The sequence below is a fragment of the Anomaloglossus baeobatrachus genome, chromosome 5 (genome assembly GCF_048569485.1).
Source record: "Anomaloglossus baeobatrachus isolate aAnoBae1 chromosome 5, aAnoBae1.hap1, whole genome shotgun sequence".
NCBI classification, from domain to species: Eukaryota; Metazoa; Chordata; class Amphibia; order Anura; family Aromobatidae; genus Anomaloglossus; species Anomaloglossus baeobatrachus.
In genome coordinates this window covers 400,346,968-400,370,037 of record NC_134357.1, presented here as the reverse complement: position 1 = coordinate 400,370,037, position 23,070 = coordinate 400,346,968, and the positions used below count along the sequence as shown (strand labels likewise).

Here is a 23,070-nt window from a genome sequence, read left to right as displayed (position 1 = left end):
GTTAAACCACAGAATTCAGAGATGTGTCTCTTATCAAGGTACAGGCTGTAGTTTACTTGCAATGATTGTTTTAGCACCAGCTCCTTATCATTGCTCAGACTACATCAGCTGCAGCAGTGCATGAGCCCTAGTCTGAGACGCTCCTTCCTGTGATAAGTAGCTCATTGTCTATAGTCATTGTACATAGACAGCCTGGTGTGGGTGGGGTTAGATTTCTCAGCCCTGCTGCATGCTCAAAGTAAAAACTCTGATTATATCAAAACTGCCTCACAAAATAAAATAAGTGATACATCATTGGAATCAAGGTCTCCTTTCCTACATTATGCTGCTCTCAGATGGACCAGCTAACACCTGACCTGATGACAGATTCCCTTTACGAATTTCTTGGACAATTTTGACATACATCTGGCTGTGTATCCACAGATAGTGAGCAGCAATGCAAAAAATGGTGCAAGCAAGTCCTTCACTTTTTGATATCAGTGGCTTTGTGAGATCATAAATGCACAGAGCTGATTTATAGAAAAGTTTTTTGAATCGGTATCATTTTTTGGTAAACATGACTCTTTGATCACCTTTTATACCATTATGTGAGATTAGATTAACAAAAAAGACCAGTTCTGCATTTTTTTTTAAATTTTTACAGTTTTCACTATAGGGGCATGATCAGTATATGACTCGAGTCATTACAGACACGATTACGCCAATTTTGTGTTCTTTTTCCTTGCTTTTTATAATAAATCAATCTTTATAGTGGACAATGTTTTCTCTTATCTTTTTTAAACTCTTTTTTTTTTACTTTTTTAAGTCCCAAATTGGTCTTTAACATTACATGATCCATTCCAGATTGCTTGTATGCAGTGAAAATCTCAGTATAGCAGGCTCATGTCAGTGTGACGGCTCGAGCAGGCGACCATATTTTCAGTCTGAGCGCTATCCGTCAAAAATCGGACTGCAGTTGGACCAAGGAAAATAATTGCAGCATGCGCAGTTTGCCTCCGAGAATCAGATTGCACTCGGCCATTCAAGTCTATAGGTCCGTGAAAATATTGGACCGCACTCAGATCACATCCGAGTGCGGTCGGATTTTCCCGGACTGACAGAATGGAGAAGGTGGAGAACCTATTTTATTTTTTTTCTCTCCAGCTCTACAAAACGGATCCCTCTCTGATCAGACTGATGGATCTCACGGATCACGGTTGGAGAAAATACGGTTGTGTGAACCCAGCCTAAAATTTACGCGCATTGTATAGTTTTTAGATAGGTTTCTTGCTATTTTAATATTTCTGCTTGCTGGCAGTGATGGATGGTAGATAATTTCATCATGTAGTGTACTTACTGTACTTAATCCTGCAAACGACACACTTTAGGCCAATCTGGGCATGAATGGGTTAAAGTGAAAAGTGAATTATCTTCGCCATACATAATGAGTGAGATATTTCCCCAGATCCTCTGGTATCTGCTCCCCCTCCTCCCTTCTTCCATCCCCACCTGAGTCTGAATCAACTCTTTTGTCTAAACTTTTGGTAGAGAGCTGCTGCCTGTTTACTTAGTGTCAAAAGTAATTTTTGAGGGCAGTTAAAGAAAAGGGATGATTCCAGCAGACCAATGAGAAATTTCTGTTGTTACTGGGCATGTGAAGCTGGAACCGGTAAAATTCCAAAGGGCTTTGTGGCACCACCCAGCTTGTGAGGAAATATAAGGAAGCTGTGGGAGTGAGAACAGTTACACTCCTGTGATCTGCATCTCTACGTCTGCTCCAGCCACTTATACTAGAACCATGTCATACAGCATTCGCCAGACTTCATCTTCTTACAGAAGTGGTCTTGGTAGTGCACCTGGGAGGGTCTCCTTCAAAGCCCCAAGTGTTCATGGTGGGTATGGGGGCCAGGGTGTCTCCGTGTCATCTGCCCGCTTTGTATCATCTGGATTTGGTGGTGGTGTAGGTGGTGGTAGTAGTGGTTATGGCAGTGGCTTTGGATCTGGTGGTGGCTATGGCGGTGGGTTCAGTGTTAACGTCTCAGGGGATGCCCTTTTGGCTGGCAATGAGAAGGAGACCATGCAGAATCTGAATGACCGCCTGGCCAATTATCTGGACAAGGTGCGTTCTCTGGAGACCGCCAATGCAGACCTAGAGTTGAAGATCCGGGAGTGGTATGAAAAGCAAGGACCCAGCCCAACTCGTGACTACAGTCACTACTTCAAGACCATTGAAGACCTGAGAGACAAGGTAAGCTGCCATTGATGCCAACCATAACATATGTTAGAGATCTAATTGTGATTGTGGACATTATTCCGATTTCTAATATATAAAGTCAACTTTCTCGTTCTCTCTTCCTAACTCCCAACTATCCATCTACGACTGTATAACGTTTCTTTTGTACTATAACTTATTACCCTATGTATTCTTATTCTTATACCTTACGAATGCATTACTTCTCCATTTTGGATGTACTGTATTCCTACAGTTAAGGGCATGGTGGAAGTGTAGTTTCACAAAAAGCATAGAGTCTAAGTTCGGGATGTAGCAGGTGGACAAAAACATTCTTTATAGAATTCCTGTATAGTGCAAAGCAAAACCTCATCAAGGTTAGAAGGACACAAAACTGGCCAGACCGGTTTATTACAGAGGAATAGCATCGGTTACAGGTATAATAATCTCCTCAAGCTGCTATCATAGTAATATAATGTAGGTAATAAGTCGTCTGTTATAATTACTATTAAGTACGTATAATTACAGCATAGATATGATTTTTTTTTTCATTTTTTGTATGCAGCTGTTATATACAGAACACATGCGATAAGGTTGGATCATTATTATGATTTGCTTATATAGCTCTATCATATTCCACTGCACTTTACATACATTAGCAACACTGTCCTCATTGGGTTTCACAATCTAAACTTCCCCATCAGTATGTCTTTGGAGAGTAAATTGGGTCACCCAGAGGAAGCCCATGCAAACAGCGGAGGAACATTCAAACTCCTTGTAGATGTTGTCCTTGGTGGGATTTGAACCCAGGACTCCAAGGCTGCAAAAAAACAGTGCTAACCACTGAGCCGCCCATCTTTAGGGACCCCCTTTAGTTTTTCTTCCAATTACACTTGCCTTTTTACACTAATATATATACTTGGATTTCACCTTGTTCTCAATTTGTTGAATTAGATTGTAAGCTCTTCAGGTGTAACAATCTTACTTATCAGATATTTTCAGTTTAGTTCATACTATATTAGAAGTTCAGGTATCCTAAGATCTGGAGACGAGCAGGTGCTCAGAGTGCAGGTGCAGTTACTTCTTCCTTTGTCCTCTATCCTTTGGGTGTGGCATAGCCTTAGAGCACTGCGATTACTATGTAGCTCATTATGTTACCGTCATGTCATAAGTGTTTCTTTGCTGGTAAATTACACTAAAGAAGGGTGAGGTGAGGTTTGCTGTCAGCAAGAGTAAAAATTAATGGATGTTTTCTAATAATAGTCTTGTAAAAAATGTAACCTCTCTTGCCTTTCAGATTCTTGCTGCTACGATTGACAACTCCAAGATTGTCCTGCAGGTGGACAATGCCAGGCTGGCAGCAGATGATTTCAGAACCAAGTGAGTGCAACCTTTTTAATAGCTTAGAGATTATATTCTATAGGGTTATATTGGGGCCAAGACCCTCTGATTAATGCCCCTTTAATGGATACCCAGCTTTGACTGGTCTATGCAACTTTCCATTGATGTTACCAGTATAGACGTTACCCTCTACGCAACTTGCACAATGTACGTAATCTAGGAAGCAGGGTAATGGCTAAGGCTCATGCCTACCTATGTGACCAATAGACGTTCCCCTCTACGCAACTTTCACAGTGTACGCAATCTAGGAAGCAGGGTAATTGTTAAGGGTCATGCCTAATTTTGTGGCCAATATAGAAGTTCCTCTCTATGCAGCTTGCACAATGTACGCAATCTAGGAAGGAGGGTAATGGCTAAGGGTTATGCCTATTTATGTGATCAATTTAGAAGTTCCCCTCTATGCAACTTGCACAACGTATGCAATCTAGGAAGGAGGGTAATAGTGTCTACTTAGCATTCTATAAGAAGGTGTGCCATAAGTAAGCTCCAGTTCTTAGTAACTCAACAAGGATGGTGTGGTAGTGTGAACCAAAAACTGAGCCACATTTCCAATGGTTTCCCATTTCTTCTCCATATAGTTATTATACGTTTCATTAAAAGGAGTAGAATTTGTGATGTACTTGGTCTTTCCTGGACCAGGTAGATCTACTGCCTGTGGTATATGTACCCTGTTTGTTATCACTGGTGGTACTTTGACGTAATTTGCTCAAGTACGTGGCTTAGGGATGTTGAGAAACACTACATTTGAGGACGTAAAGGAGAATCACAGAGTTAATAGCACTAGATAATTTGCCCATTTAAGGCCTCGGTTATTTATAGGCTGCTGAATGTCTTTGTCTCTAGGGGGATTGTGAAAGAGAGGTCTAAGACAGGTCAAACGTTCTAAAAACACAATGATTGCAGTTATTTTTTAAATTAACATCATAAATTGGTGTATTTTTGGAAATATTAAAATTCTGAACATACCATATCAGAATAGGACATGTAAACTGAATGTTTCATTGCAAAAGGGCCATGGAGTTAACTAATTATGATGGTGTAGCTGAATCCAGAGTAGAAAGATTTCCAGCGGCTAAAGTCACAGACTGAAATATTATCTCTTGGCATAATATATCATAAGATGCCCACTATTAGAGCATTTGGTAAAATGGGCTGCAGTACTGGGCAAAGCCTATGACCAAGAGTGGCGCTGTGTTAACAAACTGAATCTTTGCACGAGGTGAAGGAAAGCCTAATCTTTTCTAAGTAAATTATTGACATACAATAATGTGGGCCAGGACTACTGGATGCTGAGGACCTCTCATTAACGCTTGATTGTAGGGAAGGGTGTGACACAGATCCTGTAAAACTTTAAACATCTGCTCCGAAATATACCGTAGCTTTTTTATCCATTGTCCACTCTGAGATAATAGAGAATGGAGAAAGTTAATGAATAATTAGACACATAGCAACAGGACACAACAGTTACATAACACACATAACCTTCACATAAGGAGAACCTAAAACACCCACGACTGTTCAAAAGCTATGAGATGAATAAGCCTTGTCATATCCTTTTCTTTATGAATATATGAAAAAGCATTGGGTACAGAATATCCTATTGTCAACACGACCATGCTGGTACATGTCCAGGTCTACCTGAGTCCTCAGCAGTCTGCATTGCTTCCCTCCCGCACACATTACTGTGTGTTCTGGCTGACTACCCAACTAGCACCTATTGTGTGTCTAGGACCTTGGCCGAGATCCCGCTAAGCTGGTGGATTAACCCAGTCCTGCAATGACAACACCGAGCTATAAAACAAAAGGGCCAATAAAAAGCAATTTTATTCATCTAAAAATTATTTATGCACTCCTTAAGTGTGAATGCTTGAATTTTTACCCCACGACATAGTAGCCAGGAATATATTTTAAGCATACCACAATGTTCTATTTCCCTTGAAAATAATACAAAATTATAGAATAATGAGAAATCTAATTCCTAGGTAAAGTCCCACATGGACGTTATTTGATGATCAATCTGGGCTACCAAAGGTGGTCATTGGGCTAACAGATATCTAACATGTATGGCTTTCTTGAAAGGGTTCCCTTGTTTAAAAATTGCATTTTACAAAATCCTATTAGGGAATTCTAGGTTAACAGTGGGGATTTATTATACTTATCTTTAAACAAGAAAGCATCTTTCCTTTTTGAGGGCCATGGTAAAAGGGAATACCTTATTTCTCCTGTGGTGGTGGCTGCAGAAAAATGTAGGCCCAATTCACCAAAATGTTTACAGCAGGAAAGCGGGGGAAAACATTTTGAGAAGTTGCAAAACCTTTGTGACTTTAGGAGCTGTCTTGCTATTTTTGGGCAGCTCTGCAAAAATGGGGAGAAGATGGGGATGGATAAGGCGTGGCTACGCCAGTCCCTGATATTATCAAGCCAGAAATGTTACTCCAATCTCTGACTGGAGTAGAATTTCTGAGGAGCACAGATATAAAAGGAGGCTGTGGACAGAAAAGCGCAAAATAGGGTCTTACCCCAATATATGTGGGGTGGGGAAGGGGGAGTAAACTCACTCACCTGATGTAGTTGTGACAGTCACAACTACTATATGTGCATGTAAAATAAGATCCACGGCTGCAGCCACCCAGTGGCAGACATCAGAAAGCAATAGAGAAGGGTGTTCAATTGCCGCGCCAACAGATCACTCATTCAGATGATGAAGACCAATGTCACTTTATTTGCATACAGGTCTACGCGTTTCAGGAGCATCTGCTCCCTTCCTCGGGACCGTCAAGTTAAAAATAACATCAAATCACAGAGGCATATGCCACTAATAATATGCGCCAAATGTATTAAGTAGTGTGTGCATCTTAATGAATTTGGCACATCTTATTCCAGCATGTCTCTCATTAAGACAGTTGTAAAAAAACATTAGCCTTAATAAATAGGTTCCTTATTTCTCAAACTGAGAAGCAGGCCACATCAGTGAGGCATCCCCTTGTTTTTGGTGAGGCTCACCTGGGGAGAAGGATTTTAATCATAAGCTGCAAAGTCCTTTCTCTGGGTACAGCAATTTCTGGTTTAGCAGTTTGACTCCTTTTGTGCTAAATTGAACAAATTACACATTTTTTTTTAATTTGGAGATAGTTTTTTACCATGGGATATGAGAGCCACACATTAATCTTCTGAATGGTGAGCACCCAGTAGAAAAAGGTTGAATCCTTGGAATCTAAAATCAATAGCCAAGTCAAAATACCTTTCCTTTAATATATAACTGGTAACAGAATACCCCCCAAAATTCAGGAAAATATTTAAGGTTGTATCATATTTAACTCAAGTTTGAAAACACAAATCTTAACATTAATAGTAGAATGTGAGATAACTAATCAGAATGTACTTATTTTCTTAGGTTTGAGAATGAACTTGCTCTTCGCCAGAGCGTGGAAGTTGATATCAATGGACTTCGTAGAGTGTTGGATGAGTTGACCTTGGCCAGAACTGATCTGGAACTCCAGATTGAGAATCTGAAGGAAGAATTGGCTTACTTGAAGAAGAACCATGAAGAGGTAAGACTTTCTCACAATAAACAATCTTACATATGACCGTGAGAAAGGGAATAAACAAAGATATTTCTACGGAATATAACTCTATAGTAATGGGAATGTTCTGAGAGTCAGAAAATATGTTTTAGATGATATGTTACTGCCTCCTCTAGGAAATGCTTGCCATGCGTGGACAAGTTGGTGGACAAGTCAGTGTAGAAGTGGACTCCGCACCAGGTGTAGATCTGACCAAGATTTTGGCCGATATGAGAGACCAGTACGAGGTTATGGCTGAGAAAAACCGCAAGGATGCCGAGACCTGGTTCTTTACAAAGGTAAGTTCAGATATTCACTATTACCTTCCACTGTTCTAAGTTTTCTTAGTATCTGATTCCATTCTAATGGTTTGCTTTTTCATGATCTAGTCTGAGGAACTGAACAAGGAAGTCGCAGTACACACAGAACAGATCCAGACCAGCAAAACAGAAATCACTGATCTAAGACGTACACTCCAAGGCCTTGAGATAGAACTCCAGTCTCAGCTCAGTATGGTTAGTATTGGCTGACTGCTTAGCCAATGTAATTGTAAGGATAACAGTAGATGAGGCCATTCATTCATCATTAAATGTTATTCCCAAACAGAAAGCATCCCTCGAAGGTACCCTCGCAGAAACGGAAGCACGATATGGTGTACAGTTATCACAAATTCAGGCGTTAATTAGCAGTTTGGAGGCACAACTTGGTGACATCCGGGCAGACATGGAACGTCAAAACTATGAGTACAAAATGCTTATGGACATCAAAACACGTCTAGAAATGGAAATTACCACCTATCGTCAGCTTCTGGAAGGACATGACGCACAGTAAGTATTACTTTCATCTATACAGTACATCTAGAGTAGTATATTTCTTAAGACACCCCATACACATTGGGCTAAAGCCAGCCAAACTGACTGATATAGGCAAAATCAGACAACTGTCTAATATCTATGGGGGTCTCCAGACTCTCCCCCTCGAAAAACAGGAGGATCCAGCAGGCTGAATTTCTGCGTTTAATCTTTTTCTTTTCCTTGGAGATAAGCAGCTGCCAGATGAGTCTGACAACAGCTGTCTAAGGGTGGTGTCACACATAGCGGCGCAGCAGCAATCACGACCAGCGATCTGACCTTATCAGGATCGCTGCTGCGTCGTTACATGGTTGCTGGTGAGCTGTCAAACAGGCAGATCTCACCAGCAACCAGTGACCAGCCCCCAGCCAGCAGTGACGCGTGGAAGCGTAACTAAGGTAAATATCGGGTAACCAAGGAAAGCACTTCTCTGCACTCCTTGCCAGAGTAAACATCGGGTTAATTACCCGATGTGTACTCCAGCTACGTGTGCAGGGAGCAGGGAGCCGGCACTGGCACCGTGAGAGCACACCGCTTAGCGCTGGCTCCCTGCACTCCTAGCCAGAGTACACATCGGGTTAATTACCCGATGTGTACTCAAGCTACGTATGCAGGGAGCAGGGAACCGGCACTGGCAGCGTGAGAGCGGCGGTGCTAGTAACTAATTAAATATTGGGTAACCAAGGAAAGGGCTTCTTGGTTACCCGATGTTTACCGTGGTTACATCTTACCACAGGCTGCCAGACGCCGGCTCCCTGCTCGCTTCAGTTCGTCGCTCTCTCGCTGTCACAGACAGCAATGTGTGCTTCACAGTGGGAGAGCAACATCCAAAAAATGAAGCAGGACATTCAGCAACGACCGGCGACCTCACAGCAGGGGCCAGGTCGTTGCTGGATGTCACACACAGCGACAGCGACGGGACGTTGCTGCTACATCACAGAAAATGGTGACTTAGCAGCGACGTCGTTGTCGTCGTCGCTATGTGTGACACCACCTTAATAGAGAATATTAAAGGGCCTAGTATTCCTGTGTAGTGGAGAATTGGGACAGATGAGCTATCTAACGTATCTATCTAACTGCATGGTGGGCTTTACATGTACCTAGTAACTACACATCATACAGAATTCATTGTATAGACTGAATGCAAATACAGAGATGATAAAACTAAGCTTTAACTTGGGACATTCCACATGTCATTGACACATGTGGAATGGGACCCCTCTGATTGTTAGAATGAAAGATCAAATGGTGCTCTGATACCCCCTTTGGCTTTAGGGTCTAAGATCTTGACGTGATAAGAAGACTTGTTATTGTGTATGGAGGCTCTAGGATCTATCGGCCTCTTCATTCTAGCGATCCAAACTCAGTGACTCCTACCAATAATATCTTTCAAACTATGTCACTCAGAAGTAAAAAAAAAAGTGGACTTACACTTTAAGAAGGACTGAAATATACCTTAATCATTTTAATCTACCTTCATGAGAAATTCAAAGTCTCACCCCCATTCCACCCCTAGAAATCACTTTGAGGCATCAATGAATGAGCCTCAACATTTAAGGTCATTTTATGGTATTTTAATGAAAAATGGGACTCTTAAGAGCTAAAGGTGGCTATACACATTCAATAGCGGCCAGCAATTCTTCCTGAGTCTTTGTACACAAGAACACTTGGTTAAGATATATGTTCTTTCAGTGGGGACAGGGGAGTAATCCATTGTCGGACACTTGTGACAATGTCTAATCTTCCCCCAGAATAACAGAATTGTGCATTGGAATTCAACATGCTTTATCCTTTATTCTCTTGACATAATCTGCTATGGAAGATCCCCTTTTTGGTGCTACAGGATAACTGCATTAATGTGTAGGGAGGTCTTGTGCTGAATAGTGAAATAGTTATTTTTTATATACAACTTTTTCATATCTGCCATTATTGTCTTTTACAGGCTGATTGTGGGCACAACCAAAGATAGTAAGTATGCATCATACAATCTAATCATATAATGTAATTTATATAAAAAACAGTTGCACATCTGTACATGGACTGGGGGTAATATTGCAGTTCAGTCCCATTCGCAGCAATGGAGATAAGCTGCAATACCAGATGGACGGGAGTGGTGTTGTTTCTAGAAGAATACAGCCATGTTTCTAAATTTCTGTAGAACCGCGGAAAAGCATCACTCCGCTGTAGGAGTGGTGATTTTAATCTAAGGTTCCTGCACCTACTCTTAGGCGGGCTTTGCACGTTGCGACATCGCAAGCCGATGGTGCGATGTTGCACGCGATAGTCCCTGCCCCCATCGCAGGTACGATATCTTGTGATAGCTGGTGTAGCGAAAATTATCGCTACTCCAGCTTCACATGCACTCACCTGCCCTGCGACCATCGCTCTGGCCAGCGACCCGCCTCCTTCCTAAGGGGGCGGGTCGTGCGGCGTCATAGCGACGTCACACGGCAGGCGGCCAATAGCGGCGGAGGGGCAGAGATGAGCAGGTTGTAAACATCCCGCCCACCTCCGTCCTTCCGCATTGCCGGTGGCGGCAGGTAAGGAGATGTTCTTCGCTCCTGCGGCTTCACACACACCGATGTGTGCTGCCGCAGGAACGAGGAACAACATCGTACCTGTCGCGGCACCGGCATTATGGAAATGTCGGTGAATGCAACGATGATACGATAATGACGTTTTTGCGCTCGTTCATCGTATCATCTAGCATTTACACAGTACGATGTCGAAAGTGACACCGGATGTGCGTCACTTTCGATTTGACCCCACCGACATCGCACGTGCGATGTCGCAACGTGCAAAGCCGCCCTTATACTCACCATCCAGCGTTTTCACCTTGTATCGACTCCGCTCTGGTCCCACGATGCCATCTTGTGAACACAACTTCTGACTGGACTCAGAAGTTACGCCACAAGTTTTAATGCCAGAAAGCCACAATGAGGCTCTTATAGATTTAAATTGAAGAGTGACCTTTGGCGATGTCCATGAAACACTGGAGAGATCTGGCAGGTCGCAAACCGCCAGAGACAGATGAGAGTGTTGGTGATAAAAGGTGAAGATGCCAGCGGGTAAGTGTAAAGCCTGCTTTACATGGTACGATCGATTGTGCGATTTCACAATCGATCGTACCCGCCCCCGTCCTTTCTGCGTCACGGGCAAATCGCTGCCCGTGTCGCACAAAGTCAGTAACCCCCGTCACACATACTTACCTCTCGTGCGACCTCGCTGTGGGCGGCGAACGTCCACTTCCTGAAGTGGGAGGGACGTTTGGCGTCACAGCGACGTCACACGGCCGCCGGCCAATAGAAGCGGAGGGGCGGAGATGAGCAGGATGTAAACATCCCGCCCACCTCCTTCCTTCCACATAGAGCCGGCGGCGGCCGCGGGAGGCAGGTGAGCTGGTCATCGTTCCCGTGGTGTCACACGGAGCGGCATGTGCTACCACGGAAACGATGATCAACCAAATTAAACGATATTATGGAACCTAACGAGCAGTACCCGACTCACGATTTGTGAGCGATACTGCGTCGCTAGGAGGTGTCACACAGGCCGGCATCGCCAGCGATGCCGGATGTGCGTCACAAAAACCGTGACCCCGACGATCTATCGCACGATAGATTGTCTGGTGTAAAGCAGCCTTAAGAGTATGGTCAGGTAAATTAGATTTGAAGCATCACTTCAGAGGTAAAATTAAAAAAATAATGTTGGAGTGGTGCTGCAACAAAGACATTATTTACTGCTATTGAGAGACAAAAATATTAAAGGGAACTTGTCAGATGATAGTGCTGCCTAAACCACAGACATCATGAATCGGAGATCGTCTCTGTTATTGCAAATATGAATGTTTCAGAGAAAACACTCTTTGAAACAGGTGACAGGGACAAGCTTATAAGTATGGACAGGGGCGAACATGCCATTGGTGCAACCTGTGCAACGGCAATAAAACATTTTGCTGAGACTTTTCCTTGAAGTGTTCGCTCAGGGTGGAATTGACTCAAATAAATTACCTATAAACTAAATAGGGCTGTCTGAGAAGAATTGATGGAGACTGATCTGCAATATGAGACCCAGCAAGTGGTCATGAATGGTGCTGTTTTTGGAAAACAAAAACATTTTTTCTAACTTCAAAGAGTTCCATTAAGCATAAAACGTGAAACCACTCTTGTGCTTGTAAGACCACGTGCACATGTTGAGTATTTGGTGAGTTTCTTACCTCAGTATCTGTAGCCAAAACAAGGAATGGAACAATGTGAGGAAAAGTAGAATACAAACACAACATCAATTTTACATTTTTTACCCACTCCTGGTTTTGGCTACAAATACTGAGGTAAAAAACTCACCAAATACTCAACGTGTGCAGGTGGCCTTACAAATACTGAGGTAACTTACCACATACTCAATGTGTGCAGGTGGCCTTGCAAATACTGAGGTAACTTACCACATACTCAGTGTGTGCAGGTGGCCTTACAAATACTGAGGTAACTTACCACATACTCAATGTGTGCAGGTGGCCTTACAAATACTGAGGTAATTTACCACATACTCAATGTGTGCAGGTGGCCTTACAAATACTGAGGTAATTTACCACATACTCAATGTGTGCAGGTGGCCTTACAAATACTGAGGTAACTTACCACATACTCAATGTGTGCAGGTGGCCTTTCAAATACTGAGGTAAAAACTCACCAAACACTCAACGTGTGCACGTACGTGGCCTACAGCGCCGATTCAGAGGGGCCATTGACATGTTCTGTCTTATCACACATACACTAAAAGCTCAGCCAAGAAAAACATATAACTTTAATGGTTAATTCTCTTAACAAAAGCAAACTTCTTTGAGAAATATAGAATAATTGGAGAAAATGTTTTAATATTTCCTAGTGACTCTCAGTGGCAGTATAAAAAACACAGCTCAATCATTCACTGCCAACTTACACAATAAATAATATTACATGGCAACTAACATAAAATAATAATAATCATGGCTGGCTCAAGGCTGCAGGCCCCTCATGTGCCTCCTGGTTCTCCACTCATTATTGGTCTTTTATCGTACTTGTGTCTTCTAATGTGGCAGAGGGGTCTTTAACTCCTCTCAGGTTCCGGGGTACAGGTTGACTACTACCACCGCATGCTATAATTGACTTGCATACACCAAGATTTATCACTAATTACTTTTTCTTTTCTTCTAGTTAAAATTGATAGGAAGTAAATAAAATCTTTGGTAGACGTTAAGCAGCTGCATCGTAGGAAGACCCTTCTTTTTTCCGCTCTGAGAATGGCTTACACGGCGGCTAGGAAGCCTAAGTCGGTTTCTGAATCTACAGATCTTCGTAGATGGTTAACAACTGGAAGAAGTGGATGAATTGGATGCTTGCTTTTATAATCTGTTTGCCGCAGCTGCTTAATAAATTACAACTTTTGGGTCAAGCATACAATAAGTGTTCTTTTGTATTTAAAATAATTACTTTTTGAGAGATTGTACACAAGGCATAACCTCCTGGATACCAGCTTTTAAGAACCCACCCGTAAGCTTATACAGAATGAAGGTTCTGGTAATGTTGGGGTTCTTGACGTATTAAGTAGTGCTCCTATACAGTGTGTCCACCCATATCCTGTCCACCGCCATTAACTTGACAACGATGGCAACTATAGGCATAGAAGTGGTGTCTAGGTATAGTAAAGTAGCCATGCGCTACACAGTGAAATCACCTATAGCGCCACCTGGTGGAAAACAACGGAGTTAGCATTTTTATCTCAAAAATGGAACGAGATAGAGAAAAAAGTGAATTACATAGTTGTAGGGCATCATCAATTCAATACGAATTGACACCTTGCATACAGAAATGCTATGATTAGAACGTGTAAAACTCACAAGGCTGCGGACGTGAAGTGATACCTCATGGAGACCTTCCTACAAGTCATTGGGTATTATGGCTGCATGGAGTGGCCTCCACGCTCACCTGACCTGACCCCATTGGACTTCTTTCTGTGGGATCACATCAAACAGCAAGTGTATGCGACCCCCTCCACCAACAATTCAGGACCTACGACGACGAATCACAGATACTTGTGTAAACGTGTCACCCCTAATGGAGATACCTGAGTTTCATGCCTGGCTATGCTCCTGACCAGAACTAATCTGATTCCCCTTCCTACCAGGGAAGGAAGAGGCAGGAGTGATATGGAAACATGGATAGAAACAGACAGGGGAAAACCAAAACTCAAACACACTGCAGGCTCACAAGAACAAACAATGAGAGACTTGGGAGAAAAGCAAGAGCAGGAAGATAGCAACAAAAAGACAACAAAGGTTAACTTCACAACCGCACACAGCAACAAGTACTACAACCACCAGTTAGTCTGGATCACAACAAATCAGCAGATCAGTTTAGGTAAACTATAACTGGCATATAAGAAATGATCTAGCCAGCATATATAGGAGGGGAGCAGATGTGATTAGCTCCCCCACAACATGTGATCAAAGGAGACTAGCAAGCAGACAAGCAAAGAATAATTCTAGCTAGCCTGCCTATGAATCAATCTGTTGGTCGACACCGTAGTCTTCCTGTGCTGATCACAGACATCAGAGAAGTTATCAGGTGGAGTGTCAGAATCTGTAGTCTGAACTGATTCCGATGATGCTATGACAGTCGGTGAGGTTTGTAAAAAGCTCCGTGTGACAGTACAAGTGAAAAGAATATCAGGTATTAGAGAGTATTGTGTAGTTAATTCCCTCAGTCAAAAGGAATGAGGATCCAGCTTGCAAGATCTTACAATCTGTAAGTAATGACGAGTGAATACTAAAATATTCGGGTATGTGATATTCGTACTGAATACTTAGTACGATTTCAGTATCCTTCAAGTACAATGAACCTAATGCAAGTCAATGGGGAACTCGAATATTATTCTTGAAGATTTCCCAGAAAAATACTCGGGTTCCCCATTGACTTGCATTAGACTTGTTATTCCTGATAAATACTGAAATAGAATTAGGTATTCTGTACGAATATCCCAGACCTGAATATTTTAGTATTCGCTCATCACTATCTGTAATGAAATGGGGGAGAGACAAAGGTTAAAATGTGCTTATATTGTATGGTCCAACCATCTTTATAATAAATAGGAGTATCTGTATACAGTGGGTACGGAAAGTATTCAGACCCCTTTAAATTTTTCACTCTCTGTTTCATTGAGGCCATTTGGTAATGTGACGCCCTGGCACCGCCAGGTGGTCACAGAAAAAAAACATACTCCCCACACAACACCATCCCACACTAGGTACCATCTGCCACAAAATCCTAGCCACCCCCCTCAGGGTAAGAAGGACACACCAGTGTGCAGGATCAGGCGGATTGGGAGCGCCCTCCTAGATGTCTTGAGGATTCCGGGGGCGGGAACACGTTAGTCAGAGTCTAGTTCAAGTTTTGAGTTGAAGTCGGAGGTCAAGTGGAGAGGAGTCTGTGACAGTGACAAACTGTGGAGGTCAAGGCTGTGCCTAGTGGAGGGTAGCCAGGGTAGTAGCCCAGGTCTACTGGCTAGGTGGCAAGCAGTGGACCGTGTACAAAGGCGACAGGAGTCCGGTCGCGGGAAATCCAAAGTGGACCGGGACAGGATTGGAGCCCACCGATACAGACAGCGGAGATCCGGTCCAGAAACCATGCACAGGCGGGGTACCTGGACCCTAGTTAGAAGACGGTTGAAAGCCCCTTCTCTAATTCACCAGGCCGGGAGTAAGGTTCCAGACATTGCTCCAGAAGTGTTAGCCCAGATAGAGCGAAAAGGCAGCCCACCGCGGGGGATAGGGTATCCGCAAACACCCACTGAGATCCCAAGGGTCAGTTTTCGCGGGCATGACTCCCAACCAAAACAGTACCTGGAGTGGACTTTCCCGTTCCATACGGAGTTGTCCAGAATTGAGAAAAATTACAAAGTGCCGGAGGAAGGGACATCGGTACACCAGCTGGGTGTGGGACCCGAGTACACCCGAACGCGGCAGTCGGCCACTGACACTTTGGTTTACCAACAGACTTGTGTGCAATTATTCAACAGTGAGTACACAAACATTCCCCGGTCCGGCCCGGCACGCCACCTCCGGCCTACATCACTCCCCGTGTCCTGGACACTGAGCCCCGGGGCATCCACCCCTACCCACGGAGGGGTTAACATCCAGCTGCCATTCCATCGCTCCCGGGTGCTCCCCAACAGCAGCGGTGGTACACCATATTACCACACACCGTGGGTGGCGTCACGAAGTATCTACAGCAATCCCCATACATATACGTCCCCTTTTATTTGAATGTCCGCGCGACTCCCGGATCCGGAAATCCCTTGAGCCACTGTGGATCCGGATCCGAGCAGCCCGACTGCTGACGTGGGGGCGGCACAGTAAATTAAAAAAAGTTCATTTTTTTTCTCATTAATGTACCCTCTGCACCCCATCTTGTCAGAAAAAAACAGAAATGTAGAAATATTTGCAAATTTATTAAACAAGATAAACTGAAATATCACATGGTCCTAAGTATTCAGACCCTTTGCTCAGACACTCATATGCAAGTCACATGCTGTCCATCTCCTTGTGATCCTCCTTGAGATGGTTCTACTCCTTTACTGGAGTCTAGTTGTGTTTAAATAAATTGATAGCACTTGATTTGGAAGGCACACACCTGTCTATATAACACCTCACAGTTCACAGTGCAAGTCAGACCAAATGAGAATCATGAAGTCAAAGGAACTGCCCAAGGAGATCAGAGACAGAATTGTGGCAAGGCACAGATCTGGCCAAGGATACAAAAGAATTTCTGCAGTACTCAAGGTTTCTAAGAGCACAGTTGCCTCCATAATCCTTAAATGGAAGACATTTAGGACCACTAGAACTCTTCTAGACCTGGCCATCCAGTCAAACTGAGCAATCGTGGAAGAAGAGCCTTGGTGAGAGAAGTAAAGAAGAACTCCAATATCACGGAGGCTGAGCTCCAGATATGCAGTAGGGAGATGGAAAAAAGTTTCACAAAGTCAGCTATTACTGCAGCCCACCACCAGTGAGGCCTTTATGGCAGAGTGGCCCGACGGAAGCCTCTCCGCAGTGCAAGACATATGAAAGCCTGCATATAGTGTGCAAAAAACCCATGAAGGACTCCCTGACTATGAGAAATAAGATTCTCTGGTCTGATGAGACAAAGATAGAACTTTTTTGTGATAATTCTAAGCACTATGTGTGGAGAAAACCAGGCACTGCTCATCACCTGCCCAATACAATTCCAACAATTAAACATGGTGGTGACAGCATCGTGCAACTGAGGAAAGATGAAAGTGGCCAAGTACAGAGATATCCTGGAGGAAAACCTGGAACAAAGAGTGATCTTGACCTCAGACTTGGCCGAAGGTTCACCTTCCAAATAGACAATGACCCTAAGCACACAGCTAATATAACAAAGGAGTGGCTTCAGAACAACTCTGTTACCATTATTGACTGTAACGTGCCCACGGGGTCTGGGGGGTTACTCGTTACCGGGCCGGTGTAGGGGATAGGATGTAATAGCGTCCAGGCCCGGTTCCATGACCCCAGCGATGTCAATAAAGATGGAGGGGTTATTTACAGGGAAGTAGAGTTTGTATTCATGACGGCACCTGTGGTTTGCGGCTAATATAGGAGCCGCCGTTGCGGGAGGTATCCTCTGGGGCAGATGGTAGTGCAGCTAGGTTGGTGCAGCTCTCCACAGGCAGAGCTCAGGCCCCAGAAATATTGGGAGTAGTAGCCTCTACAGCCATGCAGAGTGGCAAGGATAGGGGCACAGGAAGGATTAGATGATACATGAATTGCAGTCGAAGTTCTTTACTCACTGAAGCATCACCACCTTTAGAGTGCCAGACTCTGCTGTCATGGGCTCCAGCTGATCCTGGATAGTTCGGAGGTTAATGCTGGTGCTTCTTTCTGTGCATCCTTTCTATTGGTTTTCCCTCCACCCCAATATCTGGTCAGTGGAACAGGTCGCGGGTGCATGTCGCACTCTCCACGAACCCTGGGATCCCCTTCTTTCCTAAGAACCTGTGTTGCGCGCTCCAGCTCCAGACCACGGGTCCCCTGCTCCTCCGCGTCCTTTTTCTACCCGTGTCTGTTGAGTTCTCTCTCCTGTCTCCCTCTCCTCTGTGTGTCTGGCGCCTCACTCCTGTCAAGGTGTCCCGCCCCCCCAAGTAAGCTGAACTAGTGGGCAGGAGGTCCCATACCTCGTGATGGCCACCCCCAGCATCCTAACCTAACCCAGTCCCATTGGGAGATCAACTGATTATATGTTGTATAGATAGTGGTGGTTACTGGCGATGACCTCCTCCGTACCCGGGATGAATACTGCACCTCAGCCGAGGTGCAGTACCCTGTGGCGACTGAAGCCTCAGGGGTGCCACAACTGGCCCAGCCAGAGCCCTGACCTAAACCCAATTGAGCATCTCTGAAGAGACCTGAAAATGGCTGTCCACCAACGTTCACCATCCAACCTGACGGAACTAGACAGGGTCTGCAATGAAAAATGGCAGAGGATCCCCAAGTCCAGGTGTGAAAAACTTGTTGCATCATTCCCAAGAAGACTGTACGAGCTCAAAAGGGTGCTTCTGCTCAATTCTTAGCAAAGAGTCTGAATACTTATGACTATATTTTAGTTTTTCTTGTTTAATAAATTTGCTAAACATTTCTGGGGTTTTTTTTTCTGTCAAGATGGGGTGCAGAGTGTACATTAATGAGAAAAAAAAAGACCTTTTTTGAATTTACCAAATGACTGAAATGAAACAAAAAGTGAAAATTGTAAAGGGGTCTGAATACTTTCCTTACCCACTGTGTATCCAGATGATATAAAGGACCAGATTATGAGGAAGATGTAAAAAAAGGAGAACTAAGAAAAGATAGATGACTGAAGTGATGTGATAGGTCTGCCTAAGAAGATGGGATTTTAGGGAATGATTAATATTATAGATATTGGGAATTATCTAGATTGTTTTGAGTAGTGAATTCCAGAACTGATGCAACATAAGAAAAGTTCATTTTCTTTTTTTCTCCCCTTCTTCAAAGAGCCGTAACTTTTTTTGTTTTTCCATTAATATAGCCATATGAGGGCTTGTTTTTTGCGGGACGAGTTGTACTTTGGAACGATACTATTAATTCTGCCACATATTGTACTGAAAAACTGGAGAAAAAAAATACAAATATGGTGAAATTGCAAAAAAAAGTGCAATCCCACAATTCTTTTTAGTGTTTTTATTTACCATGTTCACTATATGGCAAAACTGACCTGGTAACATGATTCCCTAGGTGAGTATGAGTTTGTAGATGCCAAACAAATATAGTTTTATTTTTTATTTAATTGATGAAAAAAAATTCAGAAATTTATTAAAAAAAAGAATTGCGCTTTTGTCATCATTTTCCAAGCGTTCTCATTTTTCATTTTATTGCAATGTTGCAGTGATCAAAAAAACGTAATTCTGGCGTTTTTTGTTTTTTTTTTCCGTTACACCCTTTACCGATCAAAATAATTTATTTTATATTTTGATAGATCAGGCATTTTTGAAAGCGGCAATACCAAATATGTGCTACAGCATCCCTCTGAACAGCAGAAATGCTGATCTCCTTTGAATGACGTTCACAGGAACTACATTATGACAGTGGCAGAGGTCATCAGATGATCCCCGGTTGCCATGACAACCCATCTCCGATCCACCCACGCCTGCCAGTTGCACATGTCAGTTGATCAGATCAGCCGATGTGTGGGGGATTCATGCAGGCTTGCTGAGCTAGCCCCCATTAAAGGGACAGACACAGCCTTGGATGTACAGGTACTTCCATAGTCGTGAAGGGGTTAAGGAGGCGCCTATTACATGAACCTCTATGTATATTATTTATATCCATCATCAATCTTCAATGAGTTGTGCCTGAATCCAATTTTAGAAGGAGGGATAGTTTATACTCAAATTTGATTGACTGATTAAAAAACCACCACAAGCTCCATATGGCAAACACTGGCCTCCAACTCACTGCCTCTCTTAATAATGGACAAGGTACTCCAGACTCTACCCCACTGATGCTCCCTCCAGTTCACCACACTCCTCTTAAAAGGTAACTGTCAGAAGGATATTCCTGTGTAATCTGAAGACAGCATGCTGTAGCAATTAACACAGAGATTTCAGCTATGCATCCCTGTTCACACTGTTTGCTATTATTTTCCTCCAATGTTTGTTTTAGCTTCAGCAGATAATCATTGCTGGACTAGGTTAGCTAGTCTGGCACACCCCCAGATGTGATTAGCACCTCACTGTCTATAGAAATGTATATGCAGAGCATGGTGTGGGCGGAGGCAGCTCTGTTTAGCTCTGCTACATGCTAAATCTAAAAATTCTGATTGTGTCAGAACTGTTGCACCCAGTAATCTAAGTTATACATAGTTGGATTCAGGATCTCTTTGCCTACATTATGCTGCTTTCAGTTGAGATAGCTAAAACCCGGTGAAAGATTCCCTTTAAAGAAAAGCCTAAAGCCTCACAGTTTACATAGACCTACTGTAGTTTACCTAAATACCCCACATGGCACATCTGCCCTCTTCAAACAAACTAAATTATAGTAAATACATCAGGCCACTGCTGGCTTTGACATTGCCACTTTTTGGATACTAGTGGGGCAAGCGCAAAAGAGTAAAAAGATGAAAAACTTATAACTTTTTAACCATTTCCTGTTATACATGTACGGCACAAATCGGGAGTCGGTCTACGAAGCAGGCTCATGAGCTGAGCCTACCCCAGAGCCAGCAGATAAAGGCAACTTGTCGCAGCCAGGAACAGATGGGCTCTGCCCGCAACTGTTAACCTATTAAATGCCACTGTCAATCTCTGACACCAGCATTAACAGCATTCTATACATCCATCGGCCACGCAATGGGTTTCCATAAGGAATAAAGGTCTTTTTGAAGACCGCCGTGCCTACAAGCACAGAACCTCGTTGTGACTGAGCTTCAAAAGAGACCATGATTTTTACTGTCCTATACTTTTACTGATTTATACTGTAGAAGCAATCAGACCATCAGACAATAACAGATTTTTGTGGCCTAGGGGGACAATAAATACAATAAAAAGTTTAAAAAAAATAAATATTTGAATCATCCCCTTTAACCCCAATAAAAACAAAGATATTACTGTTTTTAAAAAATACACATATATAGTATCACTGTGTCCATAAAACTTTGATGTATTGAAACGCCATAAACAGAAAAGAATTCTAAACACAAGCGATAGTAGTAATTGTAGTAGTAATACCCAGAAAAACAGCACAATGGAATTTCATTTGGACACCAAGCTGTCATTTCTCACCTATTGTTTAGATAAAAATGTCAGGTTTGATGCTATAAGGCTGCTTTCACACCTCCGGTTTTTGCTATGCGGCACAATCCGGCACTTTGCAGGAAAATCGCAACCGGTTTTATTTGCTGCCGGTTGCGATTTTCCTGCATAGACTTTAATTAGTGCCGCATTGTGCCGCATGGCCTTGCGTTCCGTCCGGTTTTTGCCGCATGCGGCAGATTTAGCCGATGCGGCGGCCGGATGGAACGTTGCCTGGCACGTTTTTTCGTGCGGCAAAAAAAACCGCATCGCGCCGCATTCGGCCGATGCGGCGCATTTTTCAATGCATGCCTATGGCGGCCGGATGCGGCGCGATGCGGCAATAACCGCATCCGGCCGCCGCATGCGTTTTTTGCCACTGCGCATGCTCAGTAGCATGCCGCAAGCGGCAAAAACCGGACTGGCCGCAAAGGAAAAACTTATGCAAAGGATGCGGTGTTTTCACCGCATCCGTTGCATAGCTTGCACAGCCGGATTGAGCCGCAGAGCTCAAGCCGGATGTGTGAAAGTAGCCTAAGCCTGAAGCTTTCATCACTGCAGCTTGTCAAGCCGTCTGCATGCTGAAATCCCCGTGAGATTTACTACCTGAGAAATGTCAGAAAAGGTGACCTTGTATAACCGGAGGATTGCCTGAGCAAACACAATTAGGCTAGTTTCACACTTGTGTTGTGTGGCATCTGTCACATTGCGTTGTGTGACTGTGCCGCCCCGTGCTCGGCAGAAGCCGAGCCGCTCGGATCCGGACCTTCAGTGGGTGGCTCGAGGGTCTCCGGACCCGGGGGTCCTGCGGTCACTTCGATTAAAAGGGGTTTGGCAGTTTGGGGATGTAGGTGTACGGCCGGAGCCGTGTTTGAGTTCGTGACGCCACCCACGGGATGTGGTGAAGGTGGACACCACCGCTGCAGCTACGGGGCACCCGGGGGAGATGTTATGCAGCAAGTTGTTAACCCCTCCGTGGGCAGGGATGGTGGCCCCGGGACCCGTTGGGGGTGTTTGGCGGTGCAGGGAGATGGGCGGCCGGAGGGCACTGATGTACTCACGATTGGTAAACACACAAGTCTCTGGTAAACCAAGGTGATGGTGGTCGGTGCCCGCAACCGGCCACAGTCTGGTCCCCCACCCGGTTGGTGGTCTCTGCCTTTCTCCTGCACCTGTTTGTGATGGTGGACTACCTGCGCTTGCAACTTCAGGAGTCCGCTCCCCGGCTTGTGGTTGCTTGAGGAGCCCTTTGCCCACAGATGCTGGCCCGTGGGATCTCTCTGCCGTGGCGGTGGCTTTCTATCCCCCTTGTTGGGCTGTTGCCTTCAGTCGGGACTTTGGGTGGGACAGGACCTATAGTCCTGGCAGAAATCAGTTAATTAGCTAGCCCCCCAGTAGCTTCTGGACCTAGCTTCAGGGTCTGAGTACCCCCATTGTGCTCCGGTTTCCGAGTCGGTTCCCCGGATCGGTACCGGCGGGCCACTACCCTGTCCCGGTTCACCTCGGTTCCACCGAGCCGTCTTCACGGCTCCTGCAGACATAGGCCTCCGTCTGCCTCCTAGCCAAAGGTACCAGGGCTCCTACTCTGGCACCTGTCAAATGTTTTTTTTTTCTGCTGGAGCTGCACACAGCTCCAGCCCACACACCTCTCCAACTTGAACTCTGAAACTGTACTGTTTACTTTCCCGCCCCA

The 23,070-nt window shown here is 44.1% G+C and overlaps 1 protein-coding gene across 1 annotated transcript; it reads left to right on the top strand.

Annotated features, from left to right (window-relative positions):
• The first annotated feature begins 1,706 nt into the window (after positions 1-1,706).
• Positions 1,707-13,462, top strand: LOC142311626 (keratin, type I cytoskeletal 19-like). Its single transcript, XM_075350187.1, has 8 exons — positions 1,707-2,227; positions 3,507-3,589; positions 7,005-7,161; positions 7,311-7,472; positions 7,563-7,688; positions 7,780-8,000; positions 9,967-9,992; positions 13,214-13,462. The coding sequence occupies exons 1-8, from the start codon at positions 1,778-1,780 to the stop codon at positions 13,231-13,233; spliced, it is 1,245 nt and encodes a 414-aa protein (XP_075206302.1). The 5' UTR covers positions 1,707-1,777; the 3' UTR covers positions 13,234-13,462.
• The last annotated feature ends 9,608 nt before the right edge of the window (positions 13,463-23,070 follow it).